The sequence below is a fragment of the Salmo salar genome, chromosome ssa27, assembly GCF_905237065.1.
Source record: "Salmo salar chromosome ssa27, Ssal_v3.1, whole genome shotgun sequence".
NCBI classification, from domain to species: domain Eukaryota; kingdom Metazoa; phylum Chordata; class Actinopteri; order Salmoniformes; family Salmonidae; genus Salmo; species Salmo salar.
This window is the reverse complement of record NC_059468.1, coordinates 40,220,059-40,240,559: the sequence shown is the minus strand read 5'-3', so window position 1 is coordinate 40,240,559 and position 20,501 is coordinate 40,220,059. Positions and strand designations below refer to the sequence as shown.

At 42.9% G+C, this 20,501-nt stretch overlaps 1 protein-coding gene across 1 annotated transcript; it reads right to left on the bottom strand.

Moving 5' to 3' along the window:
• Positions 1-15,225: 15,225 nt before the first annotated feature.
• Positions 15,226-17,406, bottom strand: LOC123730925 (putative uncharacterized protein DDB_G0286901). Its single transcript, XM_045709534.1, has one exon. The coding sequence runs from the start codon at positions 17,404-17,406 to the stop codon at positions 15,226-15,228; it is 2,181 nt and encodes a 726-aa protein (XP_045565490.1).
• Between the last annotated feature and the right edge of the window lie 3,095 nt (positions 17,407-20,501).

The window sequence follows — 20,501 nt, the reverse complement described above, 5'->3', positions numbered from 1 at the left end:
ATTTTCCCAGTGGTTAGAGTCTATGGATTCTTCAATTACATTGAGCTGATTTCTGACGTGCTGTCCCTTCTTTTTCCCATAGAGTATCTCTGTATTGTTTCTCTCTCCCCTCTCTCTTTCTCTCTCTCTCTCTCAGACTACCCATCTCTCTCTCTCTCTCTCTCTCTCTCTCTCTCTCTCTCTCTCAGACTACCCATCTCTCTCTCTCTCTCTCTCTGACTACCCACCGCCTGACTCTCTCCTTATTCCTCTCTCAATACTCTGTCTCTCTCGCTCTCTCTCTTAATCAGCAATTGGATTTGAGGTGATCGTCATGGTTGCTCAGTCTCCATTGTCCCTCTTCTCCCATCCTCCCCTCTCATATCTTCCCCCTTTCTCTTCCCTCCTCTCAGTCTCCGCATACACTCTTTTCCTACACCTCCCCCTCTCCTCCCACATCTCCCTCCCTTCCTCCCCTCCCTTCCTCCTCTCCCTTACTCCAGTGTGATTAAGAGACACCATGCCCCGGTGGCACATCATCTATCCGTCTGGGACATTAATATACCAGGGAGATGGGTCGTGTGTGTGTGTGTGTGTGTGTGTGTGTGTGTGTGTGTGTGTGTGTGTGTGTGTGTGTGTGTGTGTGTGTGTGTGTGTGTGTGTGTTTAGATAAAAAAAATGCTTCTTAGCAAAGACTAATTTCTTAGCAAGAATTTTGCTATAACTGTCTGTGTGGTCTGGGTGGGGAGGGGGAAAACTGAAAACTAGCTGTTATTGGCAGAGAGGTTTGGAACTCTCTCTTTCTTATTGGTCTATTAACTAATTTACTACCTGGTGATGTCACCAGGCAGGTCAAAACTCCATCACAAATTTCAAACAGCTGTCACACTAAAAGTGCATTATCATAATTATTCCAACTTTATAGTGTGGATGTATAATATAACACAGGGAAATCACGTTTTAGCTTGTACTGGGCCTTTAAGGGCAACTTCCACACATAGTTTGACTCATCATCTCTCTCATCACTAGAGAAAATGTGAAACCGTGACCCTTGAAGGAGAGGTCAGGGAGAGACATTTAATGTGTTAGAATTTGTAGTTTTAGTAAGTGGCTCCCATTTTGGCTGTAGTGTTTGTTGCGCGTTCCGGTGAGTGTGCATACTTCGATATTTATCTCCGGTAATGGTCTCCGGTGTTCTCCGTCTTAAATGTTATCATATATTTACATATTAGGGTACCTGAGGATTGATTAGGAACGTTGTTCGATATGTTTGGAAGAAGTTTATTGGTAACTTACGGGATTCATTTGTATGCATTTTGTATGAGGGAAACTGGTGGATTACTGAGTCAAGCGCGCCAATGAAACTGACTATTTTGGGATATAAAGAAGGAGGACTTTATCAAACAAAAGGACCATTTGTTTGAGAAGCTGGGACCCTTGTGATTGCAACCAGATGAAGATCTTCAAAGGTAAGTGATTTATTTTATCGCTATTTCTGACTTTTGTGATGCCTCTGCTTGGTTGGAAAATGTATGTAATGCTTTTGTGTGCGGGGCGCTGTCCTCAGATAATTGCATGGTGAGCTTTTGCCGTAAAGCCTTTATGAAATCTGACAAAGCGGCTGGATTAACAAGAAGTTAAGCTTTTAAATGATGTATGACACTTGTATTTTCATGAATGTTTAATATTACGATTTCTGTAATTTGAATTTTGCACTCTGCAATTTCACCGGATATTGTCGAGGCCGAGCGCTAGCGGCATGCCTATCCCAAAGAGGCTAGCCTGGTTTCCGTGACAGTTTGAACACAGCCCGTGAAGCGGTTAGCCCTTGTGGCTTAGACCGTGGAGAGTCCCGGGTTTGTGGCTGTTTAAATCCCTGTTGTTTGTTTCTATTTCCATAGGCCCTGTGCTGGCTGGCTGGAATTGCGTGGAGTACCAGTATTAGCCTTAGTTGCAACCATCATTCTGCCCAAAGTTAAAGGAAGTTGGAGTGATGGAGAGGACTGTAATGGGTGCATGTTGGTGGCAGGGAAGTCAGGCGCAGGAGAATCGAACTTGGTATAAACGGAGTTGTTTAATAGTTCTTCACAAAACTCCAACACCAAAATTACAAAATAATAAAAAGTGGGTACAAAACCCGTGTTGTGTCTTTGGCTATGCCGGATTAAGTGATATGACATGCTAACCTATAAAATTCTTTCTCTGTAATTAATATTACCTGATTAAGCTAATCATGTAAATGTAATTAACTAGAAAGTCGGGGCACCATGGAAGAACGTTTATAGAGCCGTTATCTTCTGAATAAACTCTTAAAATACTTAGTAATATTTTACATCGATAGCAGTCAATATTAACCCTTATCTTATTTTCAGTCTCATAATGAAAGTTGTAAATTCTTGGTTATCTTCACGAACCCTGGCTAACAAGTTGAATCAGCAATACAAAATTGGGTTTAATTATTTATTTACTAAATACATAAACCAATCACACAGAATTACAAATACACAGAATACAAATGATGTCATACAGAAAACATCCCTGGTGGATGGAACCTGTATGAAAGCTGGTTACACAAAGAAAGGGGGTTGGGCTTGAATGAAAGAGCGGGAAGACTTAGGAACGAAGAAACAGCAGCTATGCTATCGTAAATACATTATCTTATGCATTCTAAATTACCGCCCATTTGGAAAAGGAAAATGCAATAAATATTTACTCTGAGCTGCGCTTCGGTAGATTGGTCGTAGATGCTGGCCGGGTTGGCCAACAGATCTTCCTGTCCTCGGAAGAATGTCTCTGGTGGTACATTGGATACGTGGTGGTATCTTCGTCTGTTTGTTAGACTGGATCCGTCGTCCGTCCTTTCCTAGCCTACGTCTACAGCGGCCGCTGCTAACTCAACGGCTAGGAGCCCAGGTAACAGACACGATAGTGGTCAAGTTCCTAAGGTACATGATGGCTGTTCTGGAGAACTTGAGAGGAACTAACATCTACCTTAACGAGAACTGAGGCGGAAAGAACTTATCCCAGCTACGTAAGCTACCAGAGAGCATGGGGACATTGCTTACATCCAATATGACAAGCTCATTGGTCAACCTCCCTCCCAAAAAGCCTTGGAGGAAAGAGCCAAGCTTCCTGGTCAGTAGCTTTAACCCAACATCTCACTCACTCACTCACTCACTCACTCACTCACTCACTCACTCACTCACTCACTCACTCACTCACTCACTCACTCACTCACTCACTCACTCACTCACTCACACGCGTGCGCAGACGCACACACACACACACACACACACACACACACACACACACACAAAGCTCCTGATTGACTGACTATATATATATTTTTTTATAATCTTATTTTATTCTCCATATTATATGTCTATCTCTGATAATCTACCCAGAAAATAGCCCATATTAATATATGTAGCCTTAGAAATAAGGTTAATGAAATCAATAACTTACTAACATCGGAAAACATTCATTTATTGGCCATCTCTGAAACTCACTTAGATAATTCCTTTGATGATACAGCAGTAGCAATACAAGGATATAACATCTACAGAAAAGACCCAAGGTGGAGGTGTTGAAATATATGTTCAGAGCCATATTTCCAGTAAAGCTTAGGAAGGATCTCATGTGAAATGTTTTGAAGTATTGTGGTTGCAAGTTCAACTGCCTCATCTAAAGTTGTTGTGAAGATGGGTAGGGGTATGTCTGTTATACAAAATACCTTCTGCGTTTTTGACACAAATACTAGTTGTTCAGGCTGTGGTATGATCAGTATCAGGCTGTGGTATGATCAGTATCAGGCTGTGGTATGATCAGTATCAGGCTGTGGTATGATCAGTATCAGGCTGTGGTATGATCAGTATCAGGCTGTGGTATGATCAGTATCAGGCTGTGGTATGATCAGTATCAGGCTGTGGTATGATCAGTATCAGGCTGTGGTATGTATCAGGCTGTGGTATGATCAGTATCAGGCTGTGGTATGATCAGTGTCAGGCTGTGGTATGATCAGTATCAGGCTGTGGTATGATCAGTATCAGGCTGTGGTATGATCAGTATCAGGCTGTGGTATGATCAGTATCAGGCTGTGGTATGATCAGTATCAGGCTGTGGTATGATCAGTATCAGGCTGTGGTATGATCAGTATCAGGCTGTGGTATGATCAGGCTGTGGTATGATCAGTATCAGGCTGTGGTATGATCAGTATCAGGCTGTGGTATGATCAGTATCAGGCTGTGGTATGACCAGTATCAGGCTGTGGTATGATCAGTATCAGGCTGTGGTATGATCAGTATCAGGCTGTGGTATGATCAGTATCAGGCTGTGGTATGATCAGTATCAGGCTGTGGTATGATCAGTATCAGGCTGTGGTATGATCAGTATCAGGCTGTGGTATGATCAGTATCAGGCTGTGGTATGATCAGTATCAGGCTGTGGTATGATCAGTATCAGGCTGTGGTATGATCAGTATCAGGCTGTGGTATGACCAGTATCAGGCTGTGGTATGATCAGTATCAGGCTGTGGTATGATCAGTATCAGGCTGTGGTATGATCAGTATCAGGCTGTGGTATGATCAGTATCAGGCTGTGGTATGATCAGTATCAGGCTGTGGTATGATCAGTATCAGGCTGTGGTATGATCAGGCTGTGGTATGATCAGTATCAGGCTGTGGTATGATCAGTATCAGGCTGTGGTATGATCAGTATCAGGCTGTGGTATGATCAGTATCAGGCTGTGGTATGATCAGTATCAGGCTGTGGTATGATCAGTATCAGGCTGTGGTATGATCAGTATCAGGCTGTGGTATGATCAGTATCAGGCTGTGGTATGACCAGTATCAGGCTGTGGTATGATCAGTATCAGGCTGTGGTATGATCAGTATCAGGCTGTGGTATGATCAGTATCAGGCTGTGGTATGATCAGTATCAGGCTGTGGTATGATCAGTATCAGGTTGTGGTATGATCAGGCTGTGGTATGATCAGGCTGTGGTATGATCAGTATCAGGCTGTGGTCCCATCTTGATTACTGTCCGGTAATACGGTCAAGTGGAGCTAAATAAAGACCTAACAAAGCTGCAGCTCAGAACAGAGCAGGAAGTCTTTCCCTGAACAGCACAATACAGAACTAAACATCAACAACACGCCCGGTAGTCCTTCCTGTTTGAGGGTTAACTGCTTCTCTGCTAGATTTTATTAGAAGTATTAGTGTGGCAAAAATTCCAGATTGTCTGCATAATTAAATAACATTCAGCTCAGACATTGTATTTATTTATTTAATTTAACCTTTATTTAACCAGGAAAAGCCCAATGAGATCCAGAGTCTCTTTTTCAAGGGAGACCTGGCCAAGAAGGCAGCAACAATCAATACATTACAGAGTTAAAACATACAACAATACAACATGATCCAAAGCATTTACTCTCCTCTGTAACAGAGTCTCCCATCAATATTTTAAATTCATTCAGTGGCACTAACTTATCTAGATGAGGCATGGATTGTAGACTATTCCATGCCTCTGGTTCAAGAGAAGGCAGTCTTGCCTAATACTGTGAATGTCCTGGGGACTTTAAGTAGCAACCACCTAACAGACCGGTATGGTAACATAGCAACCACCTAGCAGACCGGGTATGGTATAACATAGCAACCACCTAGCAGACCGGGTATGGTAACATAGCAACCACCTAGCAGACCGGCTATGGTAACTTAGCTACCACCTAGCAGATCGGGTATGGTAACATAGCAACCACCTAGCAGACCGGGTATGGTAACTTAGCAACCACCTAGCAGACCGGGTATGGTAACATAGCAACCACCTAGCAGACCGGGTATGGTAACATAGCAACCACCTAGCAGACCGGGTATGGTAACATAGCAACCACCTAGCAGACCGGGTATGGTAACATAGCAACCACCTAGCAGACCGGGTATGGTAACATAGCAACCACCTAGCAGACCGGGTATGGTATAACATAGCAACCACCTAGCAGACCGGGTATGGTATAACATAGCAACCACCTAGCAGACCGGGTATGGTAACTTAGCAACCACCTAGCAGACCGGGTATGGTAACTTAGCAACCACCTAGCAGACCGGGTATGGTATAACATAGCAACCACCTAGCAGACCGGGTATGGTATAACATAGCAACCACCTAGCAGACTGGGTATGGTATAACATAGCAACCACCTAGCAGACTGGGTATGGTAACTTAGCAACCACCTAGCAGACCGGGTATGGTAGCATAGCAACCACCTAGCAGACCGGGTATGGTATAACATAGCAACCACCTAGCAGACCGGGTATGGTAACATAGCAACCACCTAGCAGACCGGCTATGGTAACTTAGCTACCACCTAGCAGATCGGGTATGGTAACATAGCAACCACCTAGCAGACCGGGTATGGTAACTTAGCAACCACCTAGCAGACCGGGTATGGTAACATAGCAACCACCTAGCAGACCGGGTATGGTAACTTAGCAACCACCTAGCAGACCGGGTATGGTAACTTAGCAACCACCTAGCAGACCGGGTATGGTAAATTAGCAACCACCTAGCAGACCGGGTATGGTAACTTAGCAAGCACCTAGCAGACCGGGTATGGTAACATAGCAACCACCTAGCAGACCGGGTATGGTAACTTAGCTACCACCTAGCAGACCGGGTATGGTAACATAGCAACCACCTAGCAGACCGGGTATGGTAACTTAGCTACCACCTAGCAGACCGGGTATGGTAACTTAGCAACCACCTAGCAGACCGGGTATGTTAACTTAGCAACCACCTAGCAGACCGGGTATGTTAACTTAGCAACCACCTAGCAGACCAGGTATGGTAACTTCTGGTGCTGAAGGAGACCAGACTACAGAGGTAAAGAGGGAGTTTACCCAAAAGGGCTTTGTAGATGAACATATACAAATGTAGCTTTCTGTGCATTTACTAGTGAAGTCCAACCTACCATTTGGTACAATGTGCAATGGTGGGTGAGTGACTTGGCATTTGTAATAAAGCGCAAGAATATATAATAAACAGAGTCCAGTCTCTGGTAGACAGAGGAGGCTGCATGATAAACAGAGTCCAGTCTCTGTAAGACAGAGGAGGATGCATGCATATACAACAAGTCACCATAATCAATTAGAGAGAAAAGTGTCCTGAACAAGCTTCTTTCTAGCCATAAGTGAGAAGCAAGCCTTATTACGAAAATAAAACCCCAATTTCAATTGTATACCCCACAAGACATGCCACCAGGGGTCTCTTCACAGTCCCCTAGTTCAAAAAGAATTCACGGCAACACAGAGTATTATACAGAGATATGATCACATGTGTTCTAGATCAGTGGAACCCAGTAAAAATTGATATCGGTTTCCCTGACAACTGGACATTTTCTGTAAAATCATGACTTTATTTACATTTACATTTAAGTCATTTAGCAGAGGCTCTGGTTTATCATTTTGAGATTGACTGTCAGTGCCCAGGTCTGACAGAACTGTAGCAGAGGATCTAATTGTTGCTGTAGCTCCTCTTTGGTGATGGACAGCAGCACCAGTCCGTCTACATATAGGAGGCTTTTTATTTCCGTGTCGTTAAGACTGAGACCAGGGTCTGTTGATCAATATAGTGTTTTTGGCAATTAATTCATATAGATATTAAATAAAATTGATCACGAGTTGTTTCCCTATTTACTCTGCACCCTTGTGAAAATAGACCTGTATGTTTATCTCACATTTGTTACTGGTGTACATTGATTTGATGACATAATGTGTTTTTCCAGCCACAACACCTTCAATGTCATGCACCAATTGAATCATTTGCTTTTTTTGGGGAAATCCACAAAGCGGCGGAGAAAATGTTGTTTTGTTTTGATTCACTGAGAAAGTGCAGTAATCTGCTGTTCATAATGGTACAGAATATTTCCCCCAGGTTGCTGTTCATACAAATGCCACGGTAATTGTATGGGTCAAACTTGTCTGTAACACTTTATTTTGATAGTCCATCTGTAACAGTTCAACTAACTATCTACTAACCCTAACCTTAACCCTTATCCTAACCCTAACCTTAACCCTTATCCTAACCCTCATTCTAAACCTTAACCGTAACCTTAGAAAGCAGTTGCTTATCAACAGATAGTGTGTATTGATAGTATAACCACGTAGAGCATATCCACATGGAAAATCCGCACTATCCAATTAAAGTGTGACCAATTTGTCTCCATTTAAAAAAAGAAAGGTGTTATTTTGTCCTTAGTTCCAGATGTCAGGTGAATAGTTTGAGTATGGCAGTGCAAATGGCAGTGCAAAATTTGTGGTCGATGTATTTTATAATTTTGTTCAATATTTGCAGGTAGAGGTTTTCACAGATCCAAAACATTGGACCCGTTCCCGAAATGGACCTGGGGCTGTCCCACCTGGACTCGATATGCATAAATTCCTTTTTTAAAATATAACTTTTACACAGACGCTCTATAACTGTAGCCTATAGCCACTTTGATGACTTCTGATTGGGCAACAACAAGCTACACGCGCCACGCTCCACTCTCCTGAAAAGCAGCAGCATAAATAAAAACATTTCTCTCTTTACTGCAGCTGACGCATTCAGATCTGTTCGGGCCCTTCCGGACCAGTCAGTTAAAATTAAACGTACCCAGTTACAATCATATCAGATCCAATCTCAAACTGGTGACATTATTTAGAATTCTTGATCTGGACCTGCTCGCGTCCCAGGTCGGGTCTCAGTTATTCGGGTACATGTGGATCCATGATGCCCTCTGGTTGCAGGTCCTTTTTCCAATATTCATTTTTCTGGGGAATCCAAAGGTTTCTGGTTGTCTTTAATGGCTGATTCAATGATTTTTTTGGGGTTTTTAATTGTTTCCAAATTCATTGTAATATTTCAATATAGTTAATATTTCTATATATTCATATTTCTATATATGAATACAGTTGAAGTCGGAAGTTAACATACACCTTAGACAAATACGTTTAAACTCAGTTTTTCACAATTCCTGACATTTAATCCTGGTAAGAATTCCCTGTTTTAGGTCAGTTAGGATCACCACTTTATTTTAAGAATGTGAAATTTCAGAATAATAGTAGAGAGAATGATTTATTTCAGCTTTTATTTCTTTCATCACATTCCCAGTGTGTCAGAAGTTTACATACACTCAATTTGTATTTGGTAGCATTGCCTTTAAATTGTTTAACTGGGGTAAAACGTTTCAGGTAGCCTTCCACAAGCTTCCCACAATAAGTTGGGTGAATTTTGGCCCATTCCTCCTGACAGAGCTGGTGTAACTGAGTCAGGTTTGTAGGCCTCCTTGCTCGCACACACTTTTTCACTTCTGCCCACACATTTTCTATGAGATTGAAGTCAGGTCTTTGTGATTGCCACTCAAATCTTGACTTTGTTGTCCTTAAGCCTTTTTGCCACAACTTTGGAAGTATGCTTGGGATCATTGTCGATTTGGAAGACCAATTTGCTACCAAGCTTTAACTTCCTGACTGATGTCTTGAGATGTTGCTTCAATATATCCACAATTTTCCTCCCTCATGATGCCATCTATTTTGTGAAGTGCACCAGTCCCTCCAGCAGCCAAGCACCCCCACAACATGATGCTGCCACCCCCATGCTTCACGGTTGGGATGGTGTTCTTCGGCTTGCAAGCTTCCCCCTTTTTCCTCCAAACATAATAGTAATTATGGTCAAACAGTTCTATTTTCGTTTCATCAGACCAGAGGACATTTCTCCAAAAAGTTCGATCTTTGTCCCCATGTGCAGTTACAAACCGTAGTCTGGCTTTTTTATGGCGGTTTTGGAGCAGTGTCTTCTTCCTTGCAGAGCGGCCTTTCAGGTTATGTCGATATAGGACTTGTTTTACTGTGGATATAGATATTTTTGTACCTGTTTCCTCCAGCATCTTCACAAGGTCCTTTGATGTTGTTCTGGGATTGATTTGCAATTTTCGCACCAAAGTACATTAATCTCTAGGAGACAGAACGCATCTCCTTCCTGAGCGGTATGATGGCTGCGTGGTCCGATGGTGTTTATACTTGCGTACTATTGTTTGTACAGATGAACGTGGTACCTTCAGGCGTTTAGAAATTGCTCCCAAGGATGAACCAGACTTGTGGAGGTCTACAATGTTTTTCTGAGGTCTTGGCTGATTTCTTTTGATTTTCCCATGATGTCAAGCAAAGAGGCACTGAGTTTGAAGGTAGGCCTTGAAATACATCCACAGGTACACCTCCAATATATCAATATTTCTATATCGTTATATATCCATATAGTTAATATTTCAATATAGTTACTATTTCAATATAGTTAAAAATTCCAGATAGTTAATATTTTATATAGTTAACATTTCAATATATTTATATATTAATATTATAATAGTTAATATTTCTATATAGTTAATATTTCAATATATTTATATTTCTATATAGTTAATATTTCTATATTGTCACGATTGTCGTTGGTAATGGAGGACCAAAACGCAGCAGGTATGTGTAAGCTCACCTTGACGTTTATTAACTCTGAATGAACGTACAAAAACAACAAACAAGAGAACGAACGATCAACAGACAGTCTGGTAAGGCACAAGGCTAAACACAGAACAATCTCCCACAAATACACAGACAAACACACCCAACTAATATAGGACTTCCAATCAAAGGCAACACCACACAGCTGCCTTCAATTGGAAGTCCACCCCAATTAACTCAACATAGAAAAAGATCAACCAGACTACACATAGAAAAAGATCAACATAGACCATAACTCAAAACCCGGAAATAATAAATCAAACGCCCTCCTAACTAACACACCACCCTGAACCACATAAAACAAATACCCTCTGCCACGTCCTGACCAAACTAAAATGACAATTAACCCTTATACTGGCCAGGATGTGACATATATAGTATTTTTTTTATATTTGAATAGTTCTATATAGTTAATATATCTATATAGTTAATATTTCAACATAGTTAACATTTCTATATATTAACATTTCTATATAGTTAATATTTTCATATATAAAAATGTCTATATATAAAAATGTCTATATAGTTAATATTTCTGTATAGTTAATATTTCTATATAGTTAATATTTTTGTATTGTTCATATTTCTATGTAGTTAATATTTATATACAGTGGCTTGCGAAAGTATTCACCCCCTTCGTATTTTTCTTTACAACCTGGAATTAAAATTGACGTTTTGTTGTATCATTTTATTTACCCAACACCCACCACTTTCAAGATGCAAAAAAAAAAAAATGTTGTTAAGCAAACAAGAAATTAGACAAGAAATCAGAAAACTTGAGCGTGAATAACTTTTCACCCCCAAATAATCAATACTTTGTAGAGCCACCTTTTGCAGCATTTACAGCTGCAAGTCTCTGTAAGCTTGACATATCTAGACTCTGGAATTGTTGCCCTCAAGTCAAAACTGCTCCAGCTCCTTTAAGTTGGATGGGTTCCGCTGGTGTACAGCAATTGGCGAACACCAAACGTGTTGGCTTATTTTTTTCTTTAAGAGTTGCTTTTTTCTGGTCACTCTTCCGTAAATCCCAGCTCTGTGGAGTGTACGGCTTAATAAAGTGGTCCTATGGACAGATACTCCAATCTCCGCTGTGGAGCTTCGCAGCTCCTTCAGGGTTACCTTCGGTCTCTTTGTTGCCTCTCTGATTAATGCCCTCCTTGCCTGGTCTGTGAGTTTTGGTGGGCGGCCCTCTCTTGGCAGGTTTGTTGTGGTGCCATATTCTTTCCATTTTTTAATAATGGATTTAATGGTGCTCTGTGGGAGGTTCAAAGTTTCGGATATTTTTTATAACCCAACCCTGATCTGTACTTCTCCACAACTTTGTCCCTGACCTGTTTGGAGAGCTCCTTGGTCTTCATGGTGCCACTTGCTTTCTGGTAGTCCCTTGCTTAGTGGTGTTGCAGACTCTGGGGCCATTCAGAACAGGTGTATATATGTATATATACGGAGATCATGTGACAGATCATGTGACACTTAAATCAAGTCCACCTGTATGGAATCTAATTATGTGACTTCTGAAGGTAATTGGTTGCACCAGATCTTATTTAGGGGCTTCAGAGCAAAGGGGCTAATAACACAAAATAGGGAAAAAACCAAGTGGTGTGAATACCTTTTCAAGGCACCGTATATTAATATTTATATATAGGGTTGTCCAATACTGAAGGAGTAGATCCTGGTTGTCTGGTTCTCTATGTTTTTTTGTTGGATATATTTGCAATCATAATCAAAAAAAATTCATAATTTGTCTATTTTTAATTTGTTTTTAGGTGTTTTATTTTAAACATTTGATAAGGATGCTGTTTATGTTTATACAGCCACATTTTTGGATTGCCAATTGCTTTCTGGTAGTTTTCCATACTATTTTTAGTCCATTTTAGTCCATTGGTCTTGTATAATTTGCTGGGCTCTTCCCCCTGTGGTTTGTTATTTTAGATATGTTATAATTTTGCTATGGTCTGATAGTGATGGGCTGATTGTGAACGGATGCTCTGAAAGACACTGGATCTTGTGTTGTTATGTGTTAATAACATTTAGACTACGTTACCCAGCAGGCTATGCGGGGGGGGGGCAGGTGGTTGAAGAATGCCTTGCATGGCTAAACATGGAGTTTTCTAGCTGAAGTATATGTTCATTAAAAGTAGTTAAACCTATGCCCTGATTTGTCATTATACAAGGAACAAACATAACAGATCTACGTCTGTGATTATTTCATTTACAATAATACTGCCAAGAGATGAGCTGTATGTTTACCTCCCAAAAGAGTTCCCTGTAGAGATGAGCAATATGTTTACCTCCCAATAGAGTTCCCTGTAGAGATGAGCTGTATGTTTACCTCCCAGAAGAGTTCCCTGTAGAGATGAGCTGTATGTTTATCTCTCAGAAGTGTTCCCTCTAGAGATGAGCTGTATGTTTACCTCCCAGAAGAGTGACTATGTACAGAGCCAGTGTTCCAGTCCCCTCATAGCCTTCCACAGTGGTTCCCATTTCTGTTGCTATTTTCTTTTTATCAAAGTTCTTCCTGGGGGATATGAGGTGAGAGGATGACTGATGTTTGTAGGTTTGTGTTTGTCTCCCTGTGTGGTCAGTGGTCAGCCTCCTTTTTGATTTTCAGCCAAAATAAGAATTCTCTTGTTTTGATAAGTTATTTTGTGTGTGTTAGCTGTGTTTTGAACCAAATCAGCATTTCCCCTGAATCCCTCCCCTGGCTGACTTCTCTCAGTGTGGTGGATGGGACCACCATTTCCCTGCTCCTTATTGGACAGCCAGTGAACTCATCTCCTCTATTCCACTTCAAATCAAATCAAATGTATTTATATAGCTCTTCTTACATCAGCTGATATCACAAAGTGCTGTACAGAAACCCAGCCTAAAACCCCAAACAGCAAGCAATGCAGGTGTAGAAGCACGGTGGCTAGGAAAAACTCCCTAGAAAGGCCAAAACCTAGGAAGAAACCTAGAGAGGAACCAGGCTGAGGGGTGGCCAGTCCTCTTCTGGCTGTGCCGGGTGGAGATCATAACAGCACATGGCTTAGATGTTCAAATGTTCATAAATGACCAGCATTGTCAAATAATAATAATCATAGTAGTTGTCGAGGGTGCAACAAGTCAGTAACACAAGAGTAAGTGTCAGTTGGCTTTTTCATAGCCGATCTTTGAGAGTATCTCTACCGCTCCTGCTGTCTCTAGAGAGTTGAAAACAGGTAGCACGTCAATAATATCTTAATGTCCTATTTCTATACTAAAATCGGTGTCCCTGCTCTTAAGACCAAGAGCAGATGACTTCAGACCAGACCTTGAATATTCCGTCACGAGATGGTGAAAGAGTTCAAATCCATAGATTTTACGATTGCAATTCCAGTCTTTCCCTGACACAAACACATGTACACCTGCCTTCAATCACACACCTGTGGTGGCTGTGGGTGGCTGTGGGCTGGTGGGACATGCTATTTAGACAGGTGATTTGCATGTCAGTTCTTCAGAATGAAAAGGCCCGGAATCATGTCTGTCCGCTGGATGAACATAGACAAGGAAACCTTCACTCATCAAAAGCTTTTTAAGCCAATGAGTTGGAAGGAAAGAAAAGAGAGAGAAGAAGGATGAGTTGATGGAAAGGAGGAAGAGAAGAAGAAGGATGAGTTGATGAAAAGGAGGAAGAGAGAAGAAGGATGAGTAGATGAAAAGGGGAAGAGAAGAAGGATGAGTAGATGAAAAGGAGGAAGAGAGAAGAAGGATGAGTAGATGGAAAGGGGGAAGAGAGAGAAGAAGGATGAGTAGATGAAAAGGAGGAAGAGAGAAGAAGGATGAGTAGACGAAAAGGGGGAAGAGAAGAAGAAGGATGAGTAGATGAAGAGAGAGAAGAAGGATGAGTAGATGAAGAGAGAGAAGAAGGATGAGTAGATGAAAAGGGGGAAGAGAAGAGAAGGATGAGTAGATGAAGAGAGAGAAGAAGGATGAGTAGATGAATTGGAGGAAGAGAAGAAGAAGGATGAGTTGATGAATTGGAGGAAGAGAAGAAGAAGGATGAGTAGATGAAGAGAGAGAAGAAGGATGAGTAGATGAAGAGAGAGAAGAAGGATGAGTAGATGAATTGGAGGAAGAGAAGAAGGCTTAACTTCTTCTGAACTGGAAAGAGCAGGAGGAGGAGGAGGAGGAGGAGGGGAGTTGAACATGAAGACACAGTAGAAGGGGGGAGGAGACGTGGCGTATTGCTGCCACTCAGAGAAAAATATTATTACGAGAAAATTCAGTAACTCGTTATAATGAAATAATCCATTATCTTGTTATTATGAGAAAAGACAACGCCATAATGGTAAAGATCTTGTAATAGTGAAAAATATGTGGTTTATTACAAAATTATTATCATGAAACTCTTTTTTTAATGAGAAATAGCCTATGCTTTATTATGCTGAAACGTTAGCATAGACCACTTGGCAAGCTTGGCTTCCTCTCATGCACAGGATGACACTATGGCTGGTTTAATCCAGTTGATCAACTTCTATTTTGTCCTCGGTTTGAGGCATTGGGAGATATTAGTGTCATTGAGCAATATAGACAGTGTTGTCGTTAGTTTACTTACGTACATTGCGGAGAATTGCGAGTTCTCTAAGGCTCTACGAATGGAAACAACTATCTGACCTTCTTGACGTAGCATTATTCCTCATGGCATTATTCCTCATGGCATTATTCCTCATGGCATTATTCCTCATGGCATTATTCCATTATTCCTCATGGCATTATTCCTCATGGCATTATTCCTCATGGCATTATTCCTCATAGCATTATTTCCCATGGCATTATTCCTCGTGGCGTTATTCCTCATGGCGTTATTCCTCATGGCATTATTCCTCCTCATGGCATTATTCCTCCTCATGGCATTATTCCTCATAGCATTATTCCCCATGGCATTATTCCTCATGGCGTTATTCCTCATGGCGTTATTCCTCATGGCATTATTACCCATGGCATTATTCCCCATGGCATTATTCCTCATAGCATTATTCCCCATGGCATTATTCCTCATAGCATTATTCCCCATGGCATTATTCCTCATGGCGTTATTCCTCATAGCATTATTCCTCATGGCATTATTCCCCATGGCATTATTCCTCATGGCATTATTCCTCATAGCATTATTCCCCATGGCATTATTCCTCATGGCGTTATTCCTCATGGCGTTATTCCTCATGGCATTATTACCCATGGCATTATTCCCCATGGCATTATTCCTCATAGCATTATTCCCCATGGCATTATTCCTCATGGTGTTATTCCTCATAGCATTATTCCTCATGGCATTATTACCCATGGCATTATTCCCCATGGCATTATTCCTCATAGCATTATTCCCCATGGCATTATTCCTCATGGTGTTATTACTCATAGCATTATTCCTCATGGCATTATTCCTCATGGCATTATTCCCCATGGCATTATTCCTCATGGTGTTATTACTCATAGCATTATTCCTCATGGTGTTATTCTTCATGGCATTATTCCTCATGGTGTTATTCTTCATGGCATTATTCCTCATGGTGTTATTCCTCATAGCATTATTCCCCATGGCATTATTCCTCATGGCATTATTCCTCATAGCATTATTCCCCATGGCATTATTCCTCATGGCGTTATTCCTCATGGCGTTATTCCTCATGGCATTATTACCCATGGCATTATTCCCCATGGCATTATTCCTCATAGCATTATTCCCCATGGCATTATTCCTCATGGTGTTATTCCTCATAGCATTATTCCTCATGGCATTATTACCCATGGCATTATTCCCCATGGCATTATTCCTCATAGCATTATTCCCCATGGCATTATTCCTCATGGTGTTATTACTCATAGCATTATTCCTCATGGCATTATTCCTCATGGCATTATTCCCCATGGCATTATTCCTCATGGTGTTATTACTCATAGCATTATTCCTCATAGCATTATTCCTCATGGTGTTATTCCTCATAGCATTATTCCTCCCCATGGCATTATTCCTCATGGCGTTATTCCTCATGGCGTTATTCCTCATGGCATTATTACCCATGGCATTATTCCCCATGGCATTATTCCTCATAGCATTATTCCCCATGGCATTATTCCTCATGGTGTTATTCCTCATAGCATTATTCCTCATGGCATTATTACCCATGGCATTATTCCCCATGGCATTATTCCCCATGGCATTATTCTTCATGGCATTATTCCCCATGGCATTATTCCTCATGGTGTTATTCTTCATGGCATTATTCCTCATGGTGTTATTCTTCATGGCATTATTCCCCATGGCATTATTCCTCATGGTGTTATTCTTCATGGCATTATTCCTCATGGTGTTATTCCTCATAGCATTATTCCCCATGGCATTATTCCTCATGGCATTATTCCTCATAGCATTATTCCCCATGGCATTATTCCTCATGGCGTTATTCCTCATGGCGTTATTCCTCATGGCATTATTACCCATGGCATTATTCCCCATGGCATTATTCCTCATAGCATTATTCCCCATGGCATTATTCCTCATGGTGTTATTCCTCATAGCATTATTCCTCATGGCATTATTACCCATGGCATTATTCCCCATGGCATTATTCCTCATAGCATTATTCCCCATGGCATTATTCCTCATAGCATTATTCCCCATGGCATTATTCCTCATGGTGTTATTACTCATAGCATTATTCCTCATAGCATTATTCCTCATGGTGTTATTCCTCATGGCATTATTCCTCATAGCATTATTCCCCATGGCATTATTCCTCATAGCATTATTCCTCATGGTGTTATTCTTCATGGCATTATTCCTCATGGTGTTATTCTTCATGGCATTATTCCTCATGGTGTTATTCTTCATGGCATTATTCCTCATAGCATTATTCCTCATGGCATTATTCCTTCTTGATCTACTGTGCCGACATGTGAAGCTTTATGGATACAAACTAATGCACCTCGCATCCAGTCAGGATTAGTGGTGACCCCAAAACAGGCGTTCTAGACCCCCACGGAGGGCAACAGAGATGCAGGAAAGGTTTCTTTCTTTACAGAAACCCAGGTCCTATAACCTTAACTCTCATTATAACCATTAGTCTAACCCTTACCTTTAATCATAACATTTACATTTACATTTACATTTACGTCATTTAGCAGACGGTCTTATCCAGAGCGACTTACAAATTGGTGCATTCACCTTATGATATCCAGTGGAACAACCACTTTACAATAGTGCATCTAAATCTTTTAAGGGTAGAAGGATTACTTTATCCTATCCCAGGTATTCCTTAAAGAGGTGGGGTTTCAGGTGTCTACCCCACAAAGCTGTTGCATATCAAGGGGAGGAGAGAGGGGAGAGAGGAGAGAGAGGTGAGGTGGAGGGGAGGAGAGAGAGGAGAGAGAGGAGAGGTGGAGGGGAGGAGAGAGAAGAGAGAGTGGAGAGAGAGGAGATAGGTGGAATGGGAGAGAGAGGAGAGGAGAGAGAGGAGATAGGTGGAGGGGTAGAGAGAGGAGAGAGAGGAGAGGTTGAAGGGAGGAGATGAGAGAGAGAGGAGAGGAGAGAGAGGAGATAGGTGGAGGGGTAGAGCGAGGAGAGAGAGGAGAGGTGGAGGAGAGAGGAGAGGTGGAGGGGAGGAGAGAGAGGAGAGGAGGAGAGAGAAGAGAGAGTGGAGAGAGAGGAGATAGGTGGAATGGTAGAGAGAGGAGAGAGAGGAGATAGGTGGAGGGGTAGAGAGAGGAGAGGTGGAGGGGAGGAGAGGAGAGAGAGAGGAGAGAGAGGAAAGAGGTGGAGGGGTAGAGAGAGGAGAGGTGGAGGGGAGGAGAGAGAGGAGAGGTGGAGGGGAGGAGAGAGAGGAGAGGTGGAGGGGAGGAGAGAGAAGAGAGAGTGGAGAGAGAGGAAAGAGGTGGAGGGGTAGAGAGAGGAGAGGAATAGAGGAGAGGTGGAGGGGAGGAGAGAGAGGAGAGGTGGAAGGGAGGAGAGAGAAGATAGAGAGGAGAGTTGGAGGGGAGGAGAGGGAGGGGAGGAAAAAGAGGAGAGGTGGAGGGGAGGAGAGAGAGGAGTGGTGGAGGGAAAGAGAGAGAGGAGTGGTGGAGGGAAAGAGAGAGAGGAGAGGTGGAGGGATGTGAGAGAGGAGAGAGTGGAGGTGGAGAGGTGGAGAGGTGGAGGGAGGAGAGGGAGGGGAGAGAGGAGAGTTGGAGGGAGGAGAGAGGAGAGGCGGAAGGGTTGAGAGAGGAGAGCTGGAGGGAGGAGAGAGGAGAGGCGGAAGGGTTGAGAGAGGAGAGAGAGCGGAGGTGGAGGGGAGGAGAGAGGGGAGAGAGAGGAGAGGTGGAGGGGAGGAGAGAGAAGAGAGAGTGGAGAGAGAGGAGAGAGGTGGAATGGGAGAGAGAGGAGAGGAGAGAGAGGAGATAGGTGGAGGGGTAGAGAGAGGAGAGAGAGGAGAGGTGGAAGGGAGGAGAGGAGAGAGAGAGGAGATAGGTGGAGGGGTAGAGAGAGGAGAGAGAGGAGAGGTGGAGGGGAGGAGAGAGAGTAGAGGTGGAGGGGAGGAGAGAGAGGAGAGGTGGAGGGGAGGAGAGAGAAGAGAGAGTGGAGAGAGAGGAGATAGGTGGAATGGTAGAGAGAGGAGAGAGAGGAGATAGGTGGAGGGGTAGAGAGAGGAGAGAGAGGAGAGGTGGAGGGGAGGAGAGGAGAGAGAGGAAAGAGGTGGAGGGGTAGAGAGAGGAGAGGTGGAGGGAGGAGAGAGAGGAGAGGTGGAGGGGAGGAGAGAGAGGAGAGGGGGAGGAGAGAGCAGAGAGAGTGGAGAGAGAGGAAAGAGGTGGAGGGGAGGAGAGAGAGGAGAGGTGGAAGGGAGGAGAGAGAAGATAGAGAGGAGAGTTGGAAGGGAGGAGAGAGAGGAGTGGTGGAGGGAAAGAGAGAGAGGAGAGGTGGAGGGAAAGAGAGAGAGGAGAGGTGGAGGGATGTGAGAGAGGAGAGAGCGGAGGTAGAGAGGTGGAGGGAGGAGAGGGAGGAGAGAGGAGAGGTGGAAGGGTTGAGAGAGGAGAGCTGGAGGGAGGAGAGAGGAGAGGCGGAAGGGTTGAGAGAGGAGAGAGAGCGGAGGTGGAGGGGAGGAGAGAGAGGAGAGTTGGAGGGAGGAGAGAGGAGAGGCGGAAGGGTTGAGAGAGGAGAGCTGGAGGGAGGAGAGAGGAGAGGCGGAGGGGTTGAGAGAGGAGAGCTGGAGGCAGATGGGTAGGCATGCTCTGGGAGCATACGTCTCCCATGACAACCCTCTGTTGCAGACGGAGACAGAGCGTGAATATCCATGAAGGTTAGACAAGCTCCACAATCTCCAATTCCTGTTTCCACACTTAGAGAGAGAGAGAGAGAGAGAGAGAGAGAGATGGAGAGAGAGAGGGGGGGGGCGAGAGAGAGAGAAAGAGGGGGGAGAGAGAGAGAGATGGAGAGAGAGAGAGAGAAAGAGAGAGAGAGAGAGAGATAGAGAGATGGAGAGAAAGAGAGAGAGAGACAGGGAGAGAGATGGAGAGAGATGGAGCGAGATGGAGAGAGAGAGAGAGAGAGAGAGAGAGAAAGAGAGAGGGGAGAGAGAAACAATACAGAGATACTCTATGGGAAAAAGAAGGGACAGCACGTCAGAAATCAGCTCAATGTAATTGAAGAATCCATAGACTCTAACCACTGGGAAAATGGAGATGCATGTGTAAACCACTTCTCCAATCTTTTTGGCTCTATAGTAAAGAAGTAAGAGCAAAAACATGTACATGATCAAATACAAATCTTAGAATCAACTATTAAAGACTACCAGAACCCACTGGATTCTCCAATTAACTTGAATGAACTACAGGACAAAATAAAAACCCTCCAACCCAAAAAGGCCTGTGGTGTTGATGGTATCCTCAATGAAATGATCAAATATACAGACAACAAATTCCAATGGGCTATACTTAAACTCTTTAACATCATCCTTAGCTCTGGCATCTTCCCCAATATTTGCAACC